Source organism: Schistocerca nitens, chromosome 2 (genome assembly GCF_023898315.1).
Source record: "Schistocerca nitens isolate TAMUIC-IGC-003100 chromosome 2, iqSchNite1.1, whole genome shotgun sequence".
Lineage (NCBI taxonomy): Eukaryota > Metazoa > Arthropoda > Insecta > Orthoptera > Acrididae > Schistocerca > Schistocerca nitens.
In genome coordinates, this window is record NC_064615.1 from 73,282,044 (window position 1) to 73,307,151 (window position 25,108).

Here is a 25,108-nt window from a genome sequence, read left to right on the forward strand (position 1 = left end):
TGTTGCAGAATGTTCCATTCCTTGCACTTCCTCTTTACCACGTCATGTCTCAGTGCCTTGGTGGATTGAGGCATGCCGGAATGCAATTTGCGCACAGAGACATGCTCTCCGTGTTTTTAACCATCATCCTACTATGGCAAACTGCATTCATTATAAACAGATGTGTGCAAAGTGTCGTCGCATTCTTCGGGATAGCAAACGAGATAGCTGGGTTTCATCTACTATTTCTTTTAACAGTACCACCCTTTCCTCTGTCATTTGGGACAACCTCCGACAGCTTTCTGGGACCAAGATCCATTCCTCCATTTCTGGCCTCACATAATGTTATTGTGGACCCAATTGCTATTTCCAACAACTTGGGCCACCATTTTGTGGAAGTTTTGAGTTCTTCCCACTATCACCCTGTCTTCCTCCATTGGAAACGAGCAGAGGATGCCCGGGCGATACCCTTCGCTTCTCCGAATCATGAATGTTACAATGCCACCTTTACTATGGGGGAGCTCGATTGTGCTCTCGGTACATCCCGATCCTCTGCCCCAGGGCCGGACACCATCCACATTCAGATGTTGCAGCACCTTTCTCCTGTGGGCAAGCACTTTCTGCTTAACACATACAACTGCATCTGGGTAGACGGCACATTTCCCAGACGCTGGTGTGAAGCCACTGTCATACTCGTACCTAAGCCCGGTAAGGACAAAACCTTCCTTCTAGCTACCACCCCATCTCTCATACCAGCTGCGTTTGCAAGGTGATGGAATGTATAATTCATGCCCGGCTGGTATGGTGGTTTGAGTCTCGCAATTTACTGACAAATGAGCAGTGGATTTTGAGCACAGCATTCTGCAGTTGACCATCTCTTTACTTTGTCCACCCATGTCATGAATGGTTTTCTGTAGAAATCCCTGACTGCGGCCACGTTTTTCGATTTGGAGAAGGCCTATGACAGATGCTGAAGAAATGGTATCCTCCGTATTCTTTACACTTGGGGCTTCCACGGCCTCCTGCCCCGTTTCCTTCAGGAATTTTTACAAGATCGAGTTTTCAAGGTGCGTGTGGGTTCTGCCTTGTCGGACACCTTTATCCAGAAAAATGGTGTGCCTCAGGGTTCTGTTCTGAGTGTCGTCCTCGTTGCTATCGCCATTAACCCTATCGTGGCCGGTCTCCCATCGGGCATCTCTGGCTCCCTTTTCGTTGACGATTTTGCCATCTATTGCAGTTCTCCATGGACCTGTCTCACTGAGCGACATTTTAAGCGGTGTCTTAGTTGTCTTTACTCCTGCAGCATCGCCAATGGCTTTTGCTTTTCCAGTGACAAAACCGTCTGTATGAATTTCTGGTGATGCCAGTGGTTTCTCCCATCATCTTTATATCTTGGGCCTGTTGCCCTTCTGTTCGTTGAAACTACAAAATTCCTGGGGCTCATGCTCGATAGGAAACTCTCCTGGTCTTCCCATGTATCTTACCTGGCAGCTCACTGTACGCGGTTCCTCAGTGTCCTACGTGTCCTCAATGGTACTTCCTGCGGTGCCGATCGAACCACTCTCCTCTGTTTTTACTGGTCCCTTGTCCATTCGAAACTAGACTATGGGTGCTTTGTTTATGCGTCTGCACGCCCATCCCTCTTACGCCGTCTCAACACTATCTACCATCGTGGCATCCGTTTGGCCACGGGCACCTTTTACACCAGCCCGGTTGAGAGTCTGTATGCTGAAGCCGCTGAACTACCCCTGTCCTACCACCGTAAGTTTCTCATCAGCAGATGTGCATGCCGTTTGTCTGCCGTGCGTGGCCACCCAGCCTATGCCTCCTTCTTTGATGATTCCTTTGATCGTCAATATGGGGCTCGTCCTTCTTCACTGTTACCTCCTGGAGTCTGATTTTGGCACTTGCTACAGCGGCTTAACTTCACACTACCTGCACCTTTCCCTGTGGGTGTAAACCCTTCACCACCTTGGCTTCGTGAAGCGGCCCATGTTAATCTTAGCCTTCATCCGCTTCCTAAGGACAGTATTCCAGCTTTGGTCTATCACCTTCAGTTTCACAACCTTCGCATGGAACTTCACGATAGTACCTTTGTATTCACTGAAGGCTCTCAGACTGACAGTGGTGTCGGGTGTGCCTTCATCATTTGGCGCCCGTGTCTTTCAATATCAGCTTCTGGTACCCTGTTCAGTATTTACATCCAATCTCTTCACCCTGTATCAGGCCACGGAGTACATCCAGCAACACAGACTTTTCAGTTGTGTCCTCTGCTCAGGCTTATTCAGCACCCTTCAAAGTCTATGTGCGCTGTACACCACCCATCCCTTAGTGCAGCGGGTCCAGGAAACCTGTCAACTGCTCACTCTTGGTGGTGCCAGTGTGATGTTTCTGTGGGTTCCTGGTCATGTTGGTCTGCCAGGAAACGAGGCTGCTGACACTGCTGCAAAGTTGCAGTCCTCATACCTATAGTCCCTCCGATGATCTCTATGTAGTTGCCGTCTGTCAGGAGGTGGTGTCCCTTTGGCATCACCAATGGTCCTCACTTCACGGGAATAAGCTCCAGCTTATTAAGCCTTTCCCAGCGGCTCGGACGACCTCCTCTCGGCCCTCCCGCCCGGAGGAGGTTATTTTAACTCGGCTGCATATTGAGCACTGCCTTTTTAGCCATCATCATTCGCTAAGTGGTGCTACCCCACCCCTTTGTACTCATTGCATTCAAGTTTTAACAGTCAGCCACTTCATGATGATATGTCCATTTTTTAACCTTTTACATTCCCACTTCAGTTTGCGTCTGAGTTATCAGCCATTTTAGCAAATGACGCATGGGCTGTCGACCGCGTCTTACTTTTTATCCACCAAAGCAATATGGCAAAGGCCATTTAATTTTTAGTTTTTGACCTCCGTTTCTGTATGGCGTCTTTTTTAGCCCTTTTCCCACATACATGTTTTTAGCTGTCTTCTATTATGTCAGTTGGGACTGACATATAATTGTATTTTAACTCCTCTCTGTCTTCGTGTTCTATAATTGTGACTCGAGTGCATGTGGTCCCAGTTGTTTTTGCGTCCTAAAGCAAAACAAACCAAACAAACAATAAAAAAAAAACACACACACACACACGGCACAGTCTCTGGCTGTCAAGGTCTGGCCTCAGCAGCCAAAGACAGTGCCATGTGTATGTGAGTTGCATTTGTTTGTGTGTGTGTGTGTTTTCTTTTGTCTGTTTCCAATGAAGGCCTTGTTGGCCGAAAGCTTACTATCCGACAGTCCTTTTCTCGAGCCTATCTGCAACTCAGCATCTCTGTTACATGATAAGTAGCAACTATCCTTTTCATAATGTTGTCATATTCCATCTTGGATTTTCCATGACATGTTCATTTATTTTGTATGTTATAAGCTGGCTATCTTGGGAGGAGGAGGTGGGACGTGTCCTAGTAATCAGTGTGCCATGCGCCAATCGCAAGCTTTCGCTCCTAGAATAGGGCCAGCTTATAACATGTAAATTACACTTGTTTTTAAAGAGATACACATTTGTTGGTATATTACGTATGGTACTCATTAGTAATTAAAAATAAATTTACAGAGGCGAAATGTTCAGTTGTTTAGCCATCATTAAATCATTATTCTTGACTGCACTGTGTTGTCTCCTATCATCCCTATTATTGACATTCTGATATTAGCATTTTATTGAGTGACAATAAGAAGCTTTTAGTTCAGTTTACAAACCTGGTTTATGAATAGGCAGTTACTTAATTGTGAACTTGTCTTATTCAAAATGCCAAAATTCTCAGTGTCATAGGAATGGAAGAAATCATATGTCTGGGTAAAAAAGTGATCGTCAACGTATATTAATGAGAAATATAGTATCTGCAAGAATGATTCATATTCTAAAACTATATTAATAAAACAAAAATTCAAAGAAAATTAATGAATAACGATGTATTTGTCTCATGACAAAAATACTTGTGGCAAGTGACAGTACACGCTTATAAAGCAACTGATTAAGTCACCAAATGATTTTAAAAAAATTATGTTACATGCTTTGTGTTCACATTACCTCAACATTTACTGAAAGAGAATTACCAATGGTTGGTGTCAACTAGGACTGTTGATATTTTTAAAAAAATGGGAAGCTGGTTATCAATATTAGCCTTCAGTATGTCAGCAAAAGTAACGATATATTGTCAGCCTATAAAAACATCGGCCACACATTGTAAATATATTGCCAGTTGTAGAGTTGTGCAGAATTAGTATTTAATTTAGGTGTGACTAGACACTTCAACAAGAACAACAAACAACAGGATTAGCATTGCCACAACTTAACAAATAGCCTCTAGTCCCCTAATGTTACATCAATGCCCGTTCCCAGCTGACCATGGTTGATTGGCTAATGGAGATGGGTGCCTTCAATAACTGCTTACACAACATTACTGATTTATGTAATTTATTAATAATAGTTCACTAAAAAACAAGTCTTAAAACACTTCATAGAAAGGCTGGTTAAATAACTGTTCCTTTGATTAATTGGGTAATAAATTCTCAATCAATAACAGTAGCAAACATCACCACTTCCAAATAAAAACTTACAGAATCGTAATTGTAGAAAGGTACCGTACAAACTTCAAAATTCACTTTCATTTAACACGCAGATATAAAAACATATCCAAAACTCATAGTTCGCATATTTGTCAAATTCCAGTATTTATAACCCACTGAACTACAGTGCAGAACTGACAATTTCAAATCTGTCCAGTGAGTAATCCTGATAACAGAAAATTATGTTCACAAATAAGAAATATAATAACTTTATGACAATACCCACCAGCATTGGCCACTCTTTTACACAATCATAAATTCTGTTGAAAAGCAACAGTTACTGCTCAATCTCCACAGAGTTAAGTAAACTAACACCGCAGAAGTCACTGAAGGTTAATACACGTACTGTATTCCACTGCTTTCTTCTCCAATATCACGTCAGCCTTATTGTGGGCGAACATGCTACAACACAGCGTGTTTAGGTTGGGTCCGCGCTGTCTTGTTTATCTGCCATGGCAAAACACCCACAAACGACATCGGCCACAGCTCCCATAAATTGCATCCATACAATTGCAGAGCCCACGGCTTATCGTTCCACACCAGTGTTGAATTCTCAAGTGTCTCGGTTTCACCATCAGTTCGTTACCACAGAGTGCCAAAATTATTAATGCACAATCCTAACCATCCGGACCCAAACACTCTGCCATTCTGTCCTTCTCGCTCGGTACTCTCTAACCCTCCACTCCTCGTCTCCAGAGGGCCACCTGCCGCCATGCCGCCAACTCGGTGCCCCAGTATCTCAGGCGAGCCCAATATCAGCCTTAACACTCATGCCCGGAACACAATGATGCCAAAAATTGGCGCATACTCAGCCCCCCCCCCAATTGCCGATCACGGCTCCCTTAAGTTCCCAGAATGAATAAGTGATGGACCCGGCTTTATCTGAGAGAGATGAGCTGTTATTGTCTTTCCTTGCTGGGGATCCATCAGCGTAACAGTGACCGGTGTTATGAAATGACTAATAACATATGGCCCGATGAAACGTGGGAGGATTTTTTTAGTAATTGCATCCACCTTGCTGCACACGGCCTGGAAATTTTTTACATACACAGAATCTCATAACTTACACGGGTTTGGCTGCCGCTCCTTGTTGTAACGTTTTGCGCGAATCTGATGAGCCTTAAGAATTTTGCGCTTTGCCCTCTTCCACTGATTCACCAGCTGCTGAGGTTCAATGTGCTCAGGTAGCAGATCCCTAATGGACCATAGGTTACTCAGAGGAGTGGAAGTCTTAAAGTTCAATATTAGCTCCCCAGGAGTCGACAGATGCGTTTCATGCTTGGCCGTGTTAATCACCATCATAAGCCAGGGGAGTGTGTGATCCCAGTTCTCCTGGTCTTTAATGTGATAGGCAATTAATGCCACCCTGAGATTGTGATTTACCCTTTCGGCTTACGATGAGTTCGGGTAATAGGGAGTCGTGGTCCCAAGGGTAATGCCCATTCCCGTGCAAAAGTTCTTAAACCCTCCTGAGGTAAAACATGAAGCATTGTCGCTAATCAAATACTGCGGCAGCCCAAACATGCCATATATATTTTTCAAATTCTGATTAACAATTTCAGTCGTCTCTGCCTGTGGTGTGCGTACTGTAAGACCTTCGGCACACACAAAATCAGATTATTTGACTTGTCGCTCTAATGAAGTAGGCGAATGTCAGCAATATGTCTCGTGGTCTTATCGTGGCGTGTTTATCTTCTGTCGTTAGGTCAGATGATAGAAATGCCACTTGCACGCTTAGAGTAGCAGATTGACGGTGACCAACTTTAAACAGAACTTGATTAATTTTCACACACATTTATTAATATCGTAACAAGCATAAACCTTACGTAACTTAATTCTGGATGCTATTTACAATTGACAATCTGAAGTTCCTTTGGTCGTGGTACGTCAGTCTTATTCTCACATATCTCTGATACTCGAGAAAGTGTCTATACATTTATCTTCATGGCTATGTACAGGAATATGATAATCTTCTTAGGTGCAGACCGAAACTTGACTATAGACTGGTACAGACTAATGCAGACTGACTGATCGGAGGTCTGTACACTCGTTACAATACCTCGCGCGTTCAGGTATCACTGCGCGAGTGTGATCCGCGAGGAGAAAAGGTTCTACATTAGCAGCAATCTCATTGGCTGCGTTACATATTAATACACGGATCGTCGGAAGCAGAATTTGGTCCGTCTCTAAGGCAGCGCCATCTCGTAGTGCGGAGACGGACTAGCACTGCGCCTGCGCTGTTGTGCTTAAAGGGGCGCGCTCTAGTGGGAAAGTTGTGTACGCGCTGACTACGCGGAACTATGTACACAACACTGCCATAGTATGATACATCCAAGTAAACCTTGTGAAGGCATCAATAGATACTAGGATGTACTTATTGTCTTTCTTAGATTGAGGTAAAGGCCCTACAAAGTTTATATACGTTTTCTGAATGGGATAGTCCACAGGTACAGATTCCAGCCACCCAACCCTACCATGCTGCACCAGTTTGGCAGCAGCACACACCTGACATGTACAAACATTGTGCTTAATATCTTTATCCATTCCCTTCCATGTGAGATGCTGATGAATTTTTGCACGAGTTTTAAATATTCCCAAATGGCCACCCACCGGCGATTCATGAAAATATTTAAAAATGAAAGGCACCAAATCCCCAGTCACCACAATTTTGTAACCTTTATCGTTCTGAGCCTTGCAACACAATACACCATCTCTAAGGAGGTATGGAGTCACCACCTTTCCTTCTTCAATTTTTTGTTTTCTCTCCCGCACCTCGTCAACCTTCTCCTGATATTCTCAAATGTCTTTAAACAGCTGTGGAAAATCAGTAAGAATCGAACTAATTCTCCCTATGGAGGCACTACCCTCATCCAATTCATGGCGATCATGTCGTATGTCAGGTTCCTGAAAAAGGCGGCTGAGACCATCAGCTACTTGGTTTTCCGATCCTTTAATGTTCTTGACCTGGAACTTAAATGCCAAGATCCTTGTTGCCCATCTAGCTATCCTTCTGGTCTTACGAGGACGTGCAAGGACCCAGCTCAGCGCCTGGTTATCGGTCTCTGAGAAAAACTGTGTGTGTTCTAGGTAATACCGAAATTTCTCCATGCCAAATAATACTGTGAGCGCCTCCAGCTTGTAAATAGAATAGTTCTTTTCTAAATGGTTCAAAGCACATGAAGCATAGGCAATAGGCCTCCTTCCTGCGTCCCCTTCCTGAAGAAGGACCGCCCCCACCACCTCATTTGAGGCATCAGTCTGAAGTATAAACAGAGCATCGAAATTAGGAAGCGCGGTGGTGCTGACGCTAAGGACTGTTTCAGGGATTCCTGCATGGCTTCCTGTGAAGGACCCCACTCAAATTTTTGCCCCTTCTTATGCAGGGCATTCAATGGGGCCGTCTTCTCCGCAAACCCCAGAATGAAATTTGCTACCCCTGACACACTTCGCAACCTCCTTCACATTTATAGTAATGGGCAACTGCTTTATAGCTCACAACTGTTCCTCAGCAGTGCTTATCCCCTCCGAAGAGACCACATGACCAAGGAAGTGCATAGATTCACGAGCACACTTTACCTTGGCTGGATTCACCGTAAGACCCGCCTTCCTTAACCTCACTAAAACCTCCCTTAAATGTTGATAATGTTCCTGCATGGAACCATCCAAAACAACAATGCAGATCGGGAAGAGGTACTAACCACAATACCACTTTTTTATTCAAATCCCTATAATCGACCGTCGGGCGATAATTCCCATCAGGTTTCCGGACCAGAATTATAGGCGCAGCATATGGCGAATTAGAGGGACACGTCACCCTCAACCTCTCCGTCAAAACATCCGGGAATTCACTACATAATCTCTGTATTTTCTCTTTCTGTGCTTATTCCAAATGTTCCAACCGCAACCCTTTCTCTTGTCTCTTTTCGGTTTGTAATGCCTCTTCACTAGTCACAACTGCCACAGAAACTTCCCCTTGGGGCTTACAAAATTCAAAACTCTTCTCCAGCTTAAATCTGAAGCCAAATTGCCTTGCACCCCAATCAGTCACCAAATCCGATCTTTTTAATAACATCAGCTCCTAGAATGCATGTCGTGGCAAGCCTGATTACCACTCGCATCCTCACCCTCCACGTGAAATCCCTAATTCTTAGGTTAGCCCATACAGCACCCTTCACTCTTACACTGGACTGATTTATTGCCTTGTATTTAACTGTATCCTTTTCTATTTTACTCCACTTACAAATAGCACTGTTACGGTTAAACCAATTTTCTTCGATCGCCGTAATAGCACTACCAGAGTCCAACAACACACACACAGGTTCCTCATTCACAACACAGCATACAAAAGGTAAACCCTGTTCCTCCCCTCTACTTATTGCATAAATATCTTTCCGTTCCATTCCTACCTCTTGTTGTAATTGTCAGGACGTCTTCGTCTTACTCTTTCAACAATTCCTACTAATGTGACCCAACTTCCCACAAATCCAGCACCTTATCTTACTTTCCTTTTCCCACTGTTGATTCGTAGAAGTAATTTCCTTACTATTCCTGTTGTAACATTCCTATTCCATTCCGTCTTATCCAGCCGGTTCTCCTGTCCGCGTAACCTTTCATAATTAATGGCCTGCCCTGCCCTCTGTGAGTCTACATACATAATAGCCTGGATGTGCCTTTCTTATTCATTCAGCTGGGCAAATGTTTGCGGTGTTCCACCAAATACTGCTCTCTGTCTATCGTCTGATCGTAATCCTTGAACAATATGTAATACAATTTCTCTTTTGCAGTATGGCAGGCACAAGGCTAGACAATTGTGCCAAAAATCGGCAGAGTTGTATATTGAAGTATTGATTTATTATTAGATATTCTGTACATCAACAAGCTAGCAGGCTGCGTAACCCTCTTAGAGTGAGAATTGAAAGAAACCACTTAATTTGAAAATTTGTAAGTTAATAATGGGACTTTGTGCAGATGATAATAATAATAATGTCGTGTGACTAGGGCCTCCCGTCGGGTAGACCGTTCGCTGGGTGCAAGTCTTTTGAGCTGACGTCACTTCGGTGACTTGCGCGCCAATGGGGATGAAATGATGATGAGTAGGACAACACAACACCCAGTCCCTGAGCGGAGAAAATCTCCGGCCTAGCCGGGAATCGAACTCGGGCCCTTAGAATTGACATTCTGTCACGCTAACCACTCAGCTACCGGGGGCCGGACTTTGTGCAGATGAAAAGTTTGTAATTACAATGCTTTTTTGGTTGACTGTTGTGTTGTTAATGAACAACAGTATACATGGTGCATTGTCATCCAGTATTTCATTCCATTTAACCTCTCATCCTTTATTTTCTTAATTTTTCAGTGGCTACATATCAAAATAAACCTTTTCACGCTGGTGTAGGAACATTGCATGGTAAAGCTAAATGTTGTAATTTCTGTTGGTAGCCCTGAGTACCGATTACATCAACATTTCCCCTCACACGTGTCCACCCGCCGCAAAGACCAATCTTGTCATTTAGATTTTTGTTCATCATTTTCAGTAACTGTTTTTTAAGACTGCCGATGTGAAGAAATAGCACACTAGTTGCGTTAAAAATTGTTTTTTTAAACACAACTAGTGTGCTGTTTCTTCACATCAGAAATCTTGTTATTCCATTCACACCACCACCCCCTAGTGCAATCGGACATCTTTTGTGCCACTTCAAACAGTCAAAGAGAAAGACTAGACATGATGAAAGCACAAAAAAAGTAGTAAGACTCCTTCACACTCACACAGTGAAAGTAAAATATTGTTAATATATATCAATATTTTGTGGGGGGAAGTATCTATATATCGATACTTTATCAACACCCCTAATAGAAACCACTGAGAAGAGGTATACAAAGCTTCAGTAAATTTAAATAAAGAAGTAAGTGTTCATTTACTTAAATAATAATTTATAATGTGGCGCAAGTTATTAACTTTTAACCACCCAAAACTCCCTATTTAATGCCAGAAGTCAAAAAAACATATATATGTACATATATCTAAAAACAAAGATGATGTGACTTACCGAACGAAAGCGCTGGCAGGTCGATAGACACACAAACAAACACAAACACACACACAAAATTCAAGCTTTCGCAACAAACTGTTGCCTCATCAGGAAAGAGTGAAGGAGAGGGAAAGACGAAAGGATGTGGGTTTTAGGGGAGAGGGTAAGGAGTCATTCCAATCCCGGGAGCGGAAAGACTTACCTTAGGGGGAAAAAAGGACGGGTATACACTCGCGCGCGCGCGCACACACACACACACACACACACACACACACACACACACACACACACACACACATATCCATCCACAAGTGTGTGTGTGCGCGCGCGAGTGTATACCCGTCCTTTTTTCCCCCTAAGGTAAGTCTTTCCGCTCCTGGGATTGGAATGACTCCTTGCCCTCTCCCCTAAAACCCACATCCTTTCGTCTTTCCCTCTCTTTCCCTCTTTCCTGATGAGGCAACAGTTTGTTGCGAAAGCTTGAATTTTGTGTGTGTGTTTGTGTTTGTTTGTGTGTCTATCGACCTGCCAGCGCTTTCGTTCGGTAAGTCACATCATCTTTGTTTTTAGATATATTTTTCCCTTGTGGAATGTTTCCCTCTATTATATATATATGTACATAAATAGATAACTTTTGGAACACTTCACTTTTTAGAATTATACTTTTTTATTCTCCTCTCCTTGAAATAAGATATGTTATTTGTCTCTAAAAAAAATTCCAACCGGTAGTCCTGTTTCATGTATAAACAAAATGGCTGAAAAAAGTAAGTAAGTAAAATCACTCAAATTTGGAGACTGAGTGAAAACATTCATATAAGGGGTAGTCAAATGAAAACCGAACATTTGTCACTACGAGACTCTGCAATGGTTCCACTCAAAAATAATCACCACATTCATTAAGATGTTTACCCCACTGGGACACAAGATGATAAATTCCTGTTGCATAAAATGTGATCGGCCACTGATGGATCACATAAATTCTTGCGCTTCCTCATCTGACTGGTTGTTAAAAACAGTCGATTGTTCCATCTCTACGTAAAGATGGGACTCGGTGAGTAAGTGTCAGATTACAGATCCAGAGATTTAGGATTCAACCATCTGTCAGTTGCAGGAATTTTTTTCAGTCACCTATCACTTTTTCATCTGTGGCAATGACTTGTATGTATGAAAAGTGCCAAGTCAACCATATTCAGTTTCAAAATTAAACTCTTTGCCCCTCATAACTGGCTGAGTAAATAAGTTCAAAGGTTAGAAGAAGGCAACTACGTACTATCTCCAGCTTGACCATGTGTAGTTACGTACAAACCAACTACCAGTATAAGGACAACTTTATCTTCTACGAAGATGATGAACTCTTTTTATTGAAATTATTTGTAGAGCAAAAGTTTCTGAAATTGGCTGTATAAGAAACACAGTAATATGTGTCTTCCAGTTTAAGTTTTTGTGAGTAAGTAGACTCAGAATGTTGCAGCATTTTGCCTTATTCATTAAACCCCATTCCTGTGTCACATTCTGACCTGTTTGTGTGCCACATTTGTTGTTTGAGTTATTTCTTATACAAAACTGAATATAAATAATTTTGGAGTTAGAGTAATACAGAATAGTAGAGATGTTGACAGAATAGTAGAGATGTTGAGTCGTCCACACACACACACACACACACACACACACACACACACACACACACACACACGGAGAGGGGAGAGGAGATGGTATATGAGATTGGCTGAATACCCTGATTCCAAAAAGAAAGTAAGGTGTGAATTTTATAGGACCATCAATTTAATGAATCATTGTTGCAAAATACAGTTATTATGTACAGGTAAGTGGAACAAGGGGTAGAAGCTGAAGTAAGGAAGATCGGATTGGGTTCCAGATATGTGTGAATATGTGAGGCAATACTGGCTGTTTGATTTATCTTAGAGGACCAGTTGAAAAATGGCACACCTACATTCACAGCAGTTGTAGATTTAAGGGAGGAAAAAAACTAACTTCTGACACTTATGACTGGAATACTTTCTGTGAAATTCTGAAGGCAGCTGGGCACATACAAAGAGCAAAAGGTTACCTACAACTTGGAATGGGTTAAAGGAAATGATACTTAGACAGTAATTGGGAGGGTAGTACAAATTGATTGTTGTGTATCTTCTGCGTTGTTCAATGTGTACATTGAGCAAGCTGTGAAGAAAACCTAGGAAAAATTTGGAAAGGGAATTGAAATTCAACGAGGAGAAATAAAAACTTTGCAGTTTGCTGATGACATTGTGATACTCTGTATGTCACTGAAAAGGGCTTCAAAGAGCAGTTAAATGGAATGGATAGTGTCATAAAAAGAAGTTAAAAAATGAACATCAACAAAAGCAAAAGATGGAAACATGGAATATAGTCTAATTAAATTGGGTGAGGCAGGGAGCATTAGATTAGGAAATGAGATACTGAAAGTAGTAGATGAGGTTTGCTATTTGGGCAGCAAAATAACTGATGATGGTCAAACTAGATAGGATATAAAATGCAGACTGGCAATAACAAGAAAAATATTTCTGAAAAGAGGCGTTTGTTGACACTGAATATAAATGTAAGTGTTAGGAAGTCTTTTATGAAGGTATTTGTCTGTAGCATAGCCTTGTACAGAAGTGTAACTTTGACAGTAAATAGTTCTTACAAGAGTAGAACCTTTTGAAATGTGTTGCTACAGAAGGATTCTGAAGATCAGTTGGGTAATTTGAATAACTCCTGTTATCTAATTCCAGCTGCCCATCACCTTTAACAAACTGAATAATTTCATCTCACCTTATGATCTTCCAGTCTCTTCGTCATCTAGAATTAGTGTACATACATACCTGTACATACTACTGTCGTAGGTCTTATCTTTGTTTTTGTATTGGTTATATAGTGTGTTTACTATGCTGTTCGTAATAGCACATCTGCATTATTATATCTTGTTAAACTTACTCTTTCATTACATATATTTGATTTTACGTTGGAAACTCTGTACTAATCTGACCAGAAATCCTTTTTCTTCTTTTCCATAGAATGCCAGATTTTTTTTTCTAATGACATCTCCCTGAGTAGTCCCCAGTCCAGTGTTCCAAGTGGTAAACTATTTTACATTTGGAATATTTTACTCAAAATAATGCTACCATAATCGTGAGATGATACTGAAGAGCTACATGCCCTCAGGGAAATATAACTGCTGTAGCTTCCCCTAGATTTAATTTGTGATTGTGGAACCACATTGATTTCAGTGTTTACTTACTTCTTGGTATCACAGTCATTGTAGAACCTTTGCCTCCTGTGTCACCTGCCTCCATTCTTCTGTCACTTGCCTTCTCCAATTCCTGACTCAAATTGCTTTGAGGTCCTCCTCCATAACTTCAAGCCACATTTTTCTTGGTTTTCCATTTCCCCTTTACCCCTGGGCTTTCCTATAAACACTTCCTTAAGACTTTGGTTTCCATCATTCTCTGAACAAATAGCTTTCTCAAAACCTTCCTTTCCTGTCTCAGTAACCAGCCTTCCTGCTTTGTGATCATCACTCAGCCTTCTGATCCATACCTTACTGTAGGTCTTAATATAGTCAAATATATTTGGATGTTTGCATTCCCGTGAACCTTTATGGACTTGAATACATTCTGCAAGGAATAATATCAGTTTCCACTTGCTTTCCTTTCTTTAATTTCTGCTGCTGACCTATTATCTTCTGTAATCATCGAGCCTAGGTATATAAACTTTTCCACGCTATGGTACTCATTCCCATTTAATTTAACTGAAGTATCTCCTCTGCCCCAACCAGGATCTCCCATGACATACTTTGTTTCACCTACATTCACTTCCATTCCTAACTTCTGTGCTGCTCCTTCCAATGCAGTATTATTCTCCTTCAAGGGCCTGATATTCTTTGCAATTAATGCTATATCACCGTCATATGCCACCACCTGGACCTCCCGGTTTAGTATTGTTCCTCCTATTTTGACCTTGAAAACTGTTGCTTTCATTGTCACTTCAGGCAGTCTCACCACTTTTAATGGGATTCTAAAATCCTTCATACTTTGGAGAATCTTATTCTAATTTAAAATCAGTATACAACTGATGCAGTTGCTTTCCAATTTCATAAAATTTCTCTAGCACTTGTCTCAGTAAAAAACTCTGGTCCATTGTGCATCTGTTTCTCTTAAATCCAGCCTGATAATCCCCCAGCATAATAGCTGATAGACTAAAATGGTGCTGAACACTTCATATGTTGTTTCAAAGAGGGTAATCCCATGGTAATTGCTGCACTCTGCCTTGTTGCCTTTCTTATGTAATTGGTAGATTATTCCAATGCTCCTATCCTAAGGCATGTCTTTCTTTATCCAAGTTTCCTTTATTAATTCATTAACAGTCGTCTCCATCTTCTTTCCCCCGAATTTTAATAAATTGTCTCCATGTCGTCCTCTGCAGCTGCTTTGTAATTGTTTAAGTTTTTTAACTGCCTTCTTCACCTTCTCTAAGTCTGGTGGTTTCAACTTCCTGCACCTCCCCACCTCCCTTCCCCGTCCACTTCTGATTCTAATTCCAGTTCCAAGTTTAGTTCCTCCTCTTCCTCATTCAAGATTACATGGATTTTAGTGATTGTACAGACGTGTTGAGCATGCATCTTGAGGACTATGGTCCCAACATTGTTTTTCAGAAATGGACATAGGCTCCATTCTTTCAAACAGGTGATATCGTATGTTTACCTATGCTTACATTTCCTTGTGGTTCATACGACACTTTCAGCATTACTTTTCATTGTTTGACCACTGTCTGTTGAAGCTGCAGGTCACTATATTTGTTCAGTACTAATTCCTGAGTAGAATTTCTTAAGGTTCATTCTGCTAAGTGTTGTGGAAAGTTCTGGTAGAATGTAAATAGTTTAGGAGCAAAGGAAACCACTTACTGAAAAGCAGAAGCATTGAGTCGTCAGCATGCAAACACAAAAATAGAGAGAAAACTTGCTAGCTTTTGGGGTACATAATTTCTCAAGCTAGAGAGAGCTAGCAAGTTTATTTCTCTCTCTCTCTCTCTCTCTCTCTCTCTCTCTCTCTCTCTGTCTGTGTGTGTGTGTGTGTGTGTGTGTGTGTGTGTGTGTGTGTGAGAAGGATATTCTTCAAAAGCTAGCAAGTTTTCTTTCTTTCTGTGTGTACTTGTTGAAAACTCAGTGGTTCTCCTATTCAGTGAATGGTCTCCTTTACATCTAAAGCATTTACATTCTGCCAAATGTGTTATTCAAAAGTATTTGCTGAAGCTTTTAGATAGTTGCACAAGTTCATAGCAATTTTGTTTTGCATGTTGGTATTCCAGTTACTATGGGTTTATTTATCAACTGTCATTTTTTGTTTGTAGTTCTCTGTTGCTATCTGAGTGTACGTAGTGTCAGTTTGTCATTTGGAGATAGTGAGTGGAGCTGTGGATGCTAGAAAATGGAGTGCCAAGTGGAGAAATCAGAACATTTCTGACATATTCTTCTGTTTGAGTTCAGTAGAGGGGTGACAGCAGCGAAGGCAGTCAGAAACATTTGCGCCATGTATGAGGATAATGCCATTGGACAGAGCTTGGCAAAAAAAAAAAAAAAAAAAGGTTATTTTTTTTTTTTTTTAAGGAGGATCATTTTGACATCAATGACTCTATTTGTTCAGAAAAACCTTTGAGTGTTTGATGAACATCGTTTAAACACATTAATCTTCAGTAATCCACTTCGGTGTACTCAAGAACTGGCAAATGTGAAGAAGTTGATCATTACATCATCATGTGAGACACTTGCATGTAGTGGCAAGATTAAAAAATCAGGGATATGGGTACCACATGCTCTAAGCCAAAATCACAAAAATCAGTGGGTGGCTATATGTGCATCTCTGCTTGCTCACCGCCAATTGACTTGTGAAAAACTTTTGACCTTTCCTATCCTTCATCGTTACTGGTGATGAGAATGGTATCTGTTTGCTAACATAAGGAAAAGAAAAGAATGTTTGAGCCCAAAGCAAGCAGCAACTTCCCGTACAAAGACCTGAGCACATCCATAGAAGACCATATTATGCGTCTTATGGAACAACGAAGGTGCTGTGTGCTATGAATTGCTTTCCCAAGGTGTAACCATCACTGCTGACATTGTCAACAACTGAGAAGTATTGCAGATGCAGTTCAAGAAAAACTACCAGGAAGACTACATAAAGTAATGCTATGCCTGCCTGGATTATGCTAGACTGACAAAAAATGCTATACAGGAGTTGGGTTAGAAAGTCATTCTGCACCCACCTTGTTCACCTGATCTTGTGCTTTCAGATTTTCACCTTTTTCACTGTCTATTGAACTACCTTCAAGGAATTTCCTTCCTGGATGAAAATGCACTCCGAATGTTGCTTGATGAGTTCCTTGCCTCAAAACCATCTGATTTCTGCAGCCATGGAATCGGCAAGTTACCCCTGCATTGGCAGACTGTTGTAAATAGTGAAGGAGAATATATTATTCGTGATTGAAGTCTCTGTTATGTGTATCTGTTGTGTTATTAAGCATGTGGGAAAAAGCTGCGAACTTATGCACTGGCCTAATAATGCTTCTTTCGTGAAGGGATTCGAGTTTTAACGTGTTGAAATCGAGGGCCTCTTCTGAAACATGTGCAGTAACTATTTTCAAAACCTAGTATCCATATATGATTTGTCACAACCTGTTTTGGTGTACTTGAATTATGTTTACTGAGCCACTGCACCTTTGTAGTTGATCGAATGTAAGCTCTTTGATAGCGTAAGAAAGGCCAATGTGGGTGACATGACCTGGATATCAATTCCAAAAAAATTTTTACAGTTTTTCTGCCTTTATTTTTTGAGATGACAGAGTAGTATTTAAATTGAGTCACTTTTCAGACATAACTTTTTTAAAAAAGATGTGTAATTCTTTCAGATACTACTAAAGATTTCTTACCTTTGAAGCTTCATGACATATCTAGAAGACAATAAAGTGTTGCTTAAGCCATTTCATATAGTTATTCCAATCTTTTTTATTAAACATCTGATAACTGTGCCAGATTCATTGATGCTGTGGCTGCAGTTGTATGTTGTTAAGAGAAGCAACCATCATTGTAGTTACAATATGTACTGTATCTGTTGTCTTTGTATGAATTGTTGATTGATTGCTGTTTTTGTTGTTACTATTGCCAAAGCTACAAAAGATCTTGATCTATTGTCATAGCATGTTGTGCTGCTAAGTTCAGATAGTTCTTTTTATTGTCTTGTAACAGAAACATATTCTTTTACTTCACAGGTTCACCATCTTTGACACACATTCCTGTTGAGGAAACACCTTTTATAAACCTCAGTCATATCCAGAAATGTGTATTAATTGCAGTAAAATGTATAAACTAATAAATTATTAGTCTCTAAGTAGAGTTCAACACTGATTGTTTCAGCATCCTGTGCATGAAATGAGTTAAACCTGATGTTTAGTTGCATACCAAATAAAAATTAAAGATGCCTTGACAGCCAGTGAGCAAGACGAGAAATCCAGACAGGTGGAACAGGGTCCAGAAAGTAGTGAAAGAGCAAGTAGAAGAAACAGTTGGTATAAGAAGAAAGGAAAGAAATGAGTGGTTTGATCATGAATGTAGACAAATTATAGAATGTAAAAATGCAGCAAGACTGAAAATGTTACATAGAAAGACAAGAAGAAACGTGAAGGTGTATAAAGAATTAAGGTGTAATGTGCATAGGACACGTAAGAAAAAGGAGGAGGAGTACTAAAGGAACAGATTGAAACAAGAAAATTCTGTCATGCAATAGGAAAGATGAGAAAAATTTTCAGCCAATACAAAATGCATGAAAAAATAAAAATGGTAAGATAATTAGAGACAAACTAAAGTATTGCAGAGATGGGCACAAGATTTTGAAGATATGCTCAAAATCAACTCTGACCATGAATCCAAAAATTCACAAGAACAGCAAGAGAATGTAGAGGCTAGAGAAGTTAAAAGAGAAGAATCAAAGAGACCAACAATGCAGGATTTGAAGACGGTTATACATAAATTGAAAAGTAACCATGCACCTGATGAAGATGGGATAGGATGAGAATTTATGAAATTTGATGGTCATATGCTAATATGTGAAATACATGCACTAATAAATAGCATATGGAAAAATGAAAACATTCATGAGGACTGCAAAACTGAATAAGGTGCCGTATACATAAGAGTGGAGAAAAGTTAGCTTGTGAAAATTATAAAGGAATAACTTTATTAGATACAGCCTACAAGATTTTTCCAGGGTGCTGAATGAAAGGATAAAGAAGTGCGCTGAGAATATCCTCAGAGATTACCAATGCAGTTTCTGACCAAGTAGAACCACTTCTGATCAGATGTTTGTTATTAGACAAATAATAGAGAAATTTTGCGAGTATGACAAGATCTCCACTTCCTGTTTATTGATTTTAACAAACTTTTGATAGTGTTAATTGGCCAGTTGTGTATCACATACTAAAAGAAGTGGGCATCTGTGATGTGCTAAGAAGGTTAGTGGAGTTAACAATTATGGACGCAAAGGCAAAAGTAAAAGTGAACAACAAAATGATCAAGAGCTTTAAGTTTAAAGATTTAGTGAAACAATCTTTAGTGAAACAGGAGACAGTGTCTCTGCAGTCCTGTTCAACTTAGTGTTGTATAGTCTGATACAATAAATAGACAAGAGAGGAACAGTAATGATGAAATCCAGTCATATATGTGCATATGCAGATTATTTTGCAATTGTAGCAAGATATCTAAACACCCTTAAAGAATTGTATGAAATAATGGAAGCAGAAGAAAGAAAAATCGGACTTATGCTGAGTGAAAACCAGATCAAATACATGGTAATGTCCATTTCTGAGGAATGCACAACACCATATGACCTCAAGGCCTCTAAGAAATGTTTTAGAGCTGTTGGCTGCTTCAGTTATTTAGGTGCCCTCTTGACCAGTGATAATAATGTGAAACAATGTATTAGAGAATGATACAGGCAGGAAACATCCTATTATGCAAACTTACAGGTTTTAAAGAATTCTCTATGAGAAGATCAACCAGGTCAAGAGTATGCTATTCCCTTGTGTGACCAGTTGTTATATATTGGTCAGAAATGTTGAAATGACAGAAGCAGATCTAAACAACCTAAGGGCATTTGAAAGGAAAACCCTACAAAAAATTTATGTGCCCGTGAGAGGGACAGGTGGTGGGGAACAAGGTACAACCATGAAATACAAGAGCTTATAAAAGGGAAAGATATAGCAAAATTTGTTAAATCACAAAGAAAATGCTGGTTAGAACATATGTGGAGGATGACACATGTTAGGATGCCCAAACAAATTACGAAAAGCAGATTGTACTCCAAAACAAGGAAGGGTTATGCAAGAGCTTGATGGTTGGAAAATGTTGCCTGACCTTATCAAGATGGAGATCCAAGAATGGAAGAGAAAAACAAAGATTTATGGAGGAAGATTGTTGAGAAAGGCAAGGCCCATCAAGCATTGTAGTGCAGAAGAATAAATAGAAGAAGAAGATGATGATGATGATGATGATGATGATGATTAGTTAACGTAAGTCTGTTTCCCAGAGCTTGTGCTGAGGTTGTTAAGCTTGATGTGCTAGCTGTCATAAGTAACAGTGACTTCCGGCTGGGTTTCACTCAGCAAGGATTACTTGCTGTGACTGAGCAGCATGCGTCCACATTAAAGCAGTTAAGCAAAGGTATTTGCTACATCTGGTTTATGGTTTCCAGCACCTTTGGTGGTAGCCTGTGTCATTGACACAAGTGGCAGTTTCATGTCTGTCAAATCAATTGATTCTTTGGAGGGTATCAAAAGAGGGCTGAACAGATAACTAAACCTGGCTCTGCTGATGATGTGATAATTATCGACAGAAGTGGCAGACCTATTCATCTGCTATATTGTATTTTCTCCTCCATTCCTTTTCTTTTTTCCAAATTTATTAATTTCCTCCCGTCTTTCAGGGTTTTGTCCTGCTTGATGGAGAAGCTTGGCACTGACCACATGAATGAAGCATGTGAAACAGCACTTCTTCAGATCCAGTATTTTGTTGCTCGAGACTTTAAACTAGACCCACAACTCTTTAGGAACTGTCGTGAAGATGCAGCTCGTTTATGCCACGCAAAGAGATTTTGGATTGATGCAGATGGTCAAATGGACCCTGAACGTGGCCCCTTGGTGCTGCCTTGCCTGTATCGCTATGCTTATCACACTCAGGAAACATTGAAAGTAAGCAGATTCCTCATTTAGATGAATTTTTATTACACAATTGTCACACTGCATTCTTGTTAATTATTAAACATGATTTGAGGTGCATGAGTATGCCACTGGTTGTGAAGGGTTACACACAGTGTCAAGAAGAGAGGAAGAGGGTGTAAAATGTGTGAGACAAGTGGTATCTGTAGCAGCAGACAGCTATATCTTAAGTGAATGTTGTATGGGCTGGACTATTACAACAGACCTAATTTAATAAAAAAAAAGTTATCAGGGACTATTTATTTATCTTGTTTATTATTGCTGATGAATTTCATGCATAGAAAAAATGTTGTCCTACCTGAAATAACTTTTAATATACCTCTGTTAATGTCTGTAACTTCATACAGCTAAAATCTGAATGTCTTGCTGAGATACGTAGAGTTATGCGCCAGAGGGCTGTTAGTGTTGATCTGTTGCCTGAGGTGGAGGAAGTATGCATGGAAGACATAGCTATTCACTGTTACGAGAAGACTGGAAAGGGTGAAGAAATGGTATGCCTACAGGATAATCTGGAACGGTACGTAGCACTAAGCCGCTAAAGACTGATGCATTTTTTTATTTTAGTAGAGTGGAAATTAATAACTTATTCTGCTTGTTATTTCCAGTCTTGATCCTAAGTGTAAAACTGCAGTTGCAAATTTCACAGAAGAACAGGCAGAGCACATTGAACTGAATCCTATAATTCTCTCAGTCTGTCAAAAAGTCATGGAGAAACATTGTGAAGCAGAACTGGAAACTGGCAAGGATGAGGGAGATGTTATGGATTGCCTCATTGCACATAAAAATGAACCTGATGTCAGAGCAAACTACAAATGTAGAGCTGCTGTTGAACATTTTCAGCTTATATCCTTAAAAGATTACCATTTCACGTACAAATTCAAAGAAGCATGTCGACAATCTGTCATTCGCTACTGTCCTGCTATTAAGACAAAGTAAGTTTGCTTTTCTTATTTGTTATTCTCTCTTTTGCATATTAAGGCCCTCGTAAAGGATTAGAATTATTTGTCAAATTCTCTATTATGGATGTGTCAAACAAGCTTGTACACATACCAACAAAATTTGTCAGTTGAACCTCACTTTCGAAGCAGATGCTGTTCGTGTGCGATATATTTTGACACAAGGGGATTGGCAACAAATCCAGGTAAATCATTCCTGTAACACTGTCTCTGGCACTGTGTTTGAAGAAGAAGAAGAAGAAGAAGAAGAAGAAGAAAGCAAGGTGCTGGTCCAGGGAATGGTTTAAAATGAGAAGGAAACATATTAAAATGTTCCAAAGGAAATGATACGATCAAAACATGTTGATTATGTCAACTGTCTGTGGACGGACAGCCAAACTTCTGATAATTGTTTTACTTCGCCTCGCATTCAAAAGGAAGACAGAAGTATAAAATTATTTATTCTCTTCTACTTGGCCCTCTGATGACAATTCGTTAAACTACCACGACATGGAAACGTACAGTCTACATCATATGTCGAAGAACTGGAGCGCTTCAGTTGTTTTATTTTATTATTATCTTGCTTGGATATTGTGTGTGGAGTACTGATTTTTTTTCGTAACTTCTTTCTGTCCAGTGTATGGTCGCAAAAGATGAGACGCACTACCATGTTGATAAATGCCAGTGCTATTCTGTTTTTATCCTTGATCGTAGTTTCCATAGTTGTGGAAACTCATGATACTAAGAAATACATTGTAATATAACTACTTTTCACTAAAAGCGTGCAGTGAAATGTAAGTGCAAACAACATCCATCACCTTGTCAAATTTTCTGTCATTCAGAATTCCTGTTAAACTTCAGCACTGTAAGTGTGCCAATATTTGGCAAACATAGGAAGATTAGACAAATTATTTGACTGTGTACTGGGGCCTTAATAAAGCTGAGAATGAATCAGTGTAGAAAGTGAGTGAACTCTCTTTTCCTGTAAATAATTTCCACTGTGTTCATGTTGATACGATCTTCATGAAGAAGTCACCTTTGGGGCAGAAAGTGAAATATTTTATGCTAATTAATAGTGTTACCTCACAAATAAATGCTACTGCTCTTACTTTCATAGCAGCTGAGTTATAGCACAACAATTAAGCTTATAAGCACATAAATCCTGAGGAACAATCAAATGTATATAAAAGAAGTAGAAAACCATGAAATTTGGATTATTTCATAGATTCGTGTTTTCAATCTGAAGCAGTTGGCATCATAGCAGGGTGTTTCCATAAATGTTGACAAAATGCTTGATTTCGTAGAACATTGAAATTTTAAATTTTGCTGTTGCACTTTTTGTTGTACTGCCTTTGCTTGGCTTGTTGACTGATTGTCACAATTATTCATTTGTACCTATGGCCAGTATTGGTCGTCTGCTTACACTTTTACTTTTGTGTAACACAGACTTACCATTCTTTTTTAGCTTGAGAATTTGACATTATTATGTTTTAAACAAAGAGTTCAGTTGACAGTTAGTTTATGTATTTTCAAACTTGCTACATGTATAACATTATGGGAACTGGTAGGCAAAATAATGTTGTAGCAAACCATCCAGAAAGTTTTTTCCATAAATAAAAAGTAAATACTGTGAGATGAAAGATTACCCTTTTACGATCTCTTACGTATTAAAACTTGTAGTTTATAGATGGATATTTCTTTTTCACTAGTTTTATGTATTTTCGTTGTGTGTTTGACTCACCTTATTTATTCATTGTGCAGCTGTTGGCTTTTTCATTAATTGTTTGACTGCTAGGTATAGTTAAATCATAACTGAAAAATTTTGGAGACCTACTTAATGAATATGTGGAATGAACAGACATGGTGACAAGATAAAACAGACAGAGTTAGGTCAGGAGTCTGTAAGGAAAACCAAATGATAGAAGACTATGAAGACAGCTAGAAGGAGGAGGTATTCAGACAGTTTTACTTTGCATATATGCAATAGATTTGACCAACTGTCAGAGTTGAGTGGAGGGGAGCGTCTTGTAGGTGTATGTGTAGGAAACATGCAGCAGTCCTCAGCAGTTAGGAGGCCCAAGTCAGTTGCAAAGTGCAACAGAAAGAAGAAGGTTCTGTTGCTAGGTAGTTCGCACGGTAGAGGTGTGGGCCAGCAGTTGCAGGAAATGTTGGGGAGTGAGTACCAGGACACCAGCATTAATCCCCAGAGATCAGTGTTGGGGCCGGGGCCACTCCTGTAATTCTAAAATATTTCAGTTTACTGATGACACTAATTTGGTAATAAAGGATGTTGTGTACAACATTGGCTCAGTTTCAAATAGTGCAGTTCATGACATAAGTTCATGGCTTGTAGAAAATAAACTAATGCTAAATCACAGTAAGACTCGCTTATTACATTTTCTAACACACAATTCAACAAAACCTGATGTGTTTTTATTTCACAGAATGGGCATATGATTAGTGAAACTGAACTCTTGTGCGGAATGGTGTTCTGTATATTGCTGCACCCATTTTCAGTAAGCTACCACAAGAATTCAAAAATCTTAGCTCCAATCCAGGCACTTTTAAATCAAAACTGAAGAGTTTCTCGTGGGTCACTCCTTCTATTCTGTTGAGGATGTCCTTGAATAATTAAGCTGATTCTTATGTTATATTTTTGATTGTGTTTACTTAAACTTGTGGTGTGACATTTTTGGGGTCATAAACATTTTACTTTAACTGTTATTACTTTTATGTTTTAATTTCATGTACTGACACATTTCATGACCTTGGAGATTTGCTCCTCAATTTGGTCCTACAGAACTAGACATGTAAATAAACAAATAAAATCTTTTTTGAGTTGTTTGTGATGCATCCAGAAATTACAAACAAGGGTAGAAGGTTACTAGTGTAGACTGTGTTTGAACTTAATCTTTTTGCTGTTTTACTCATTTGTGTTTTATTCATGCAGCTGTAGTGATTCTTGTGCTCCGTATATCAAATAAGCTGAAGATGCAAAATGATTGTTAAACAACATTATTGCTGAGATTTGTTCATTCTTTCGTTTTTATAATTATTCCCTCTGTCGATTTTTGCTTTATATTCTCAGGCTGTTTTTATGCCTTTCCAAGCTGTCATTTAATGTTGCAGTAAAACAATTTACTCAAAACCTCAACAGCTTCATTGACCCCAACATTATTCCTGGATTTGATTGATGTTTTGTACAGTTCTGCTTTGAACATCAAATACGAACCAACTGTGCCATCTGCATTGTGCACAATCTGCATATTAAATCATAGTTTTGCAATGTCAGA

At 39.7% G+C, this 25,108-nt stretch overlaps 1 protein-coding gene across 1 annotated transcript in view; it reads left to right on the forward strand.

Moving 5' to 3' along the window:
* LOC126235733 (Golgi apparatus protein 1) overlaps positions 1-25,108 on the forward strand; it is a 160,259-nt gene that overhangs the window by 55,388 nt on the left and 79,763 nt on the right. The window contains exons 7-9 of the mRNA XM_049944511.1: positions 20,589-20,853; positions 21,228-21,397; positions 21,486-21,812. Of these exons, the coding sequence (XP_049800468.1) occupies positions 20,589-20,853; positions 21,228-21,397; positions 21,486-21,812 (762 nt within the window). The remainder of the gene's footprint in view (positions 1-20,588; positions 20,854-21,227; positions 21,398-21,485; positions 21,813-25,108) is intronic.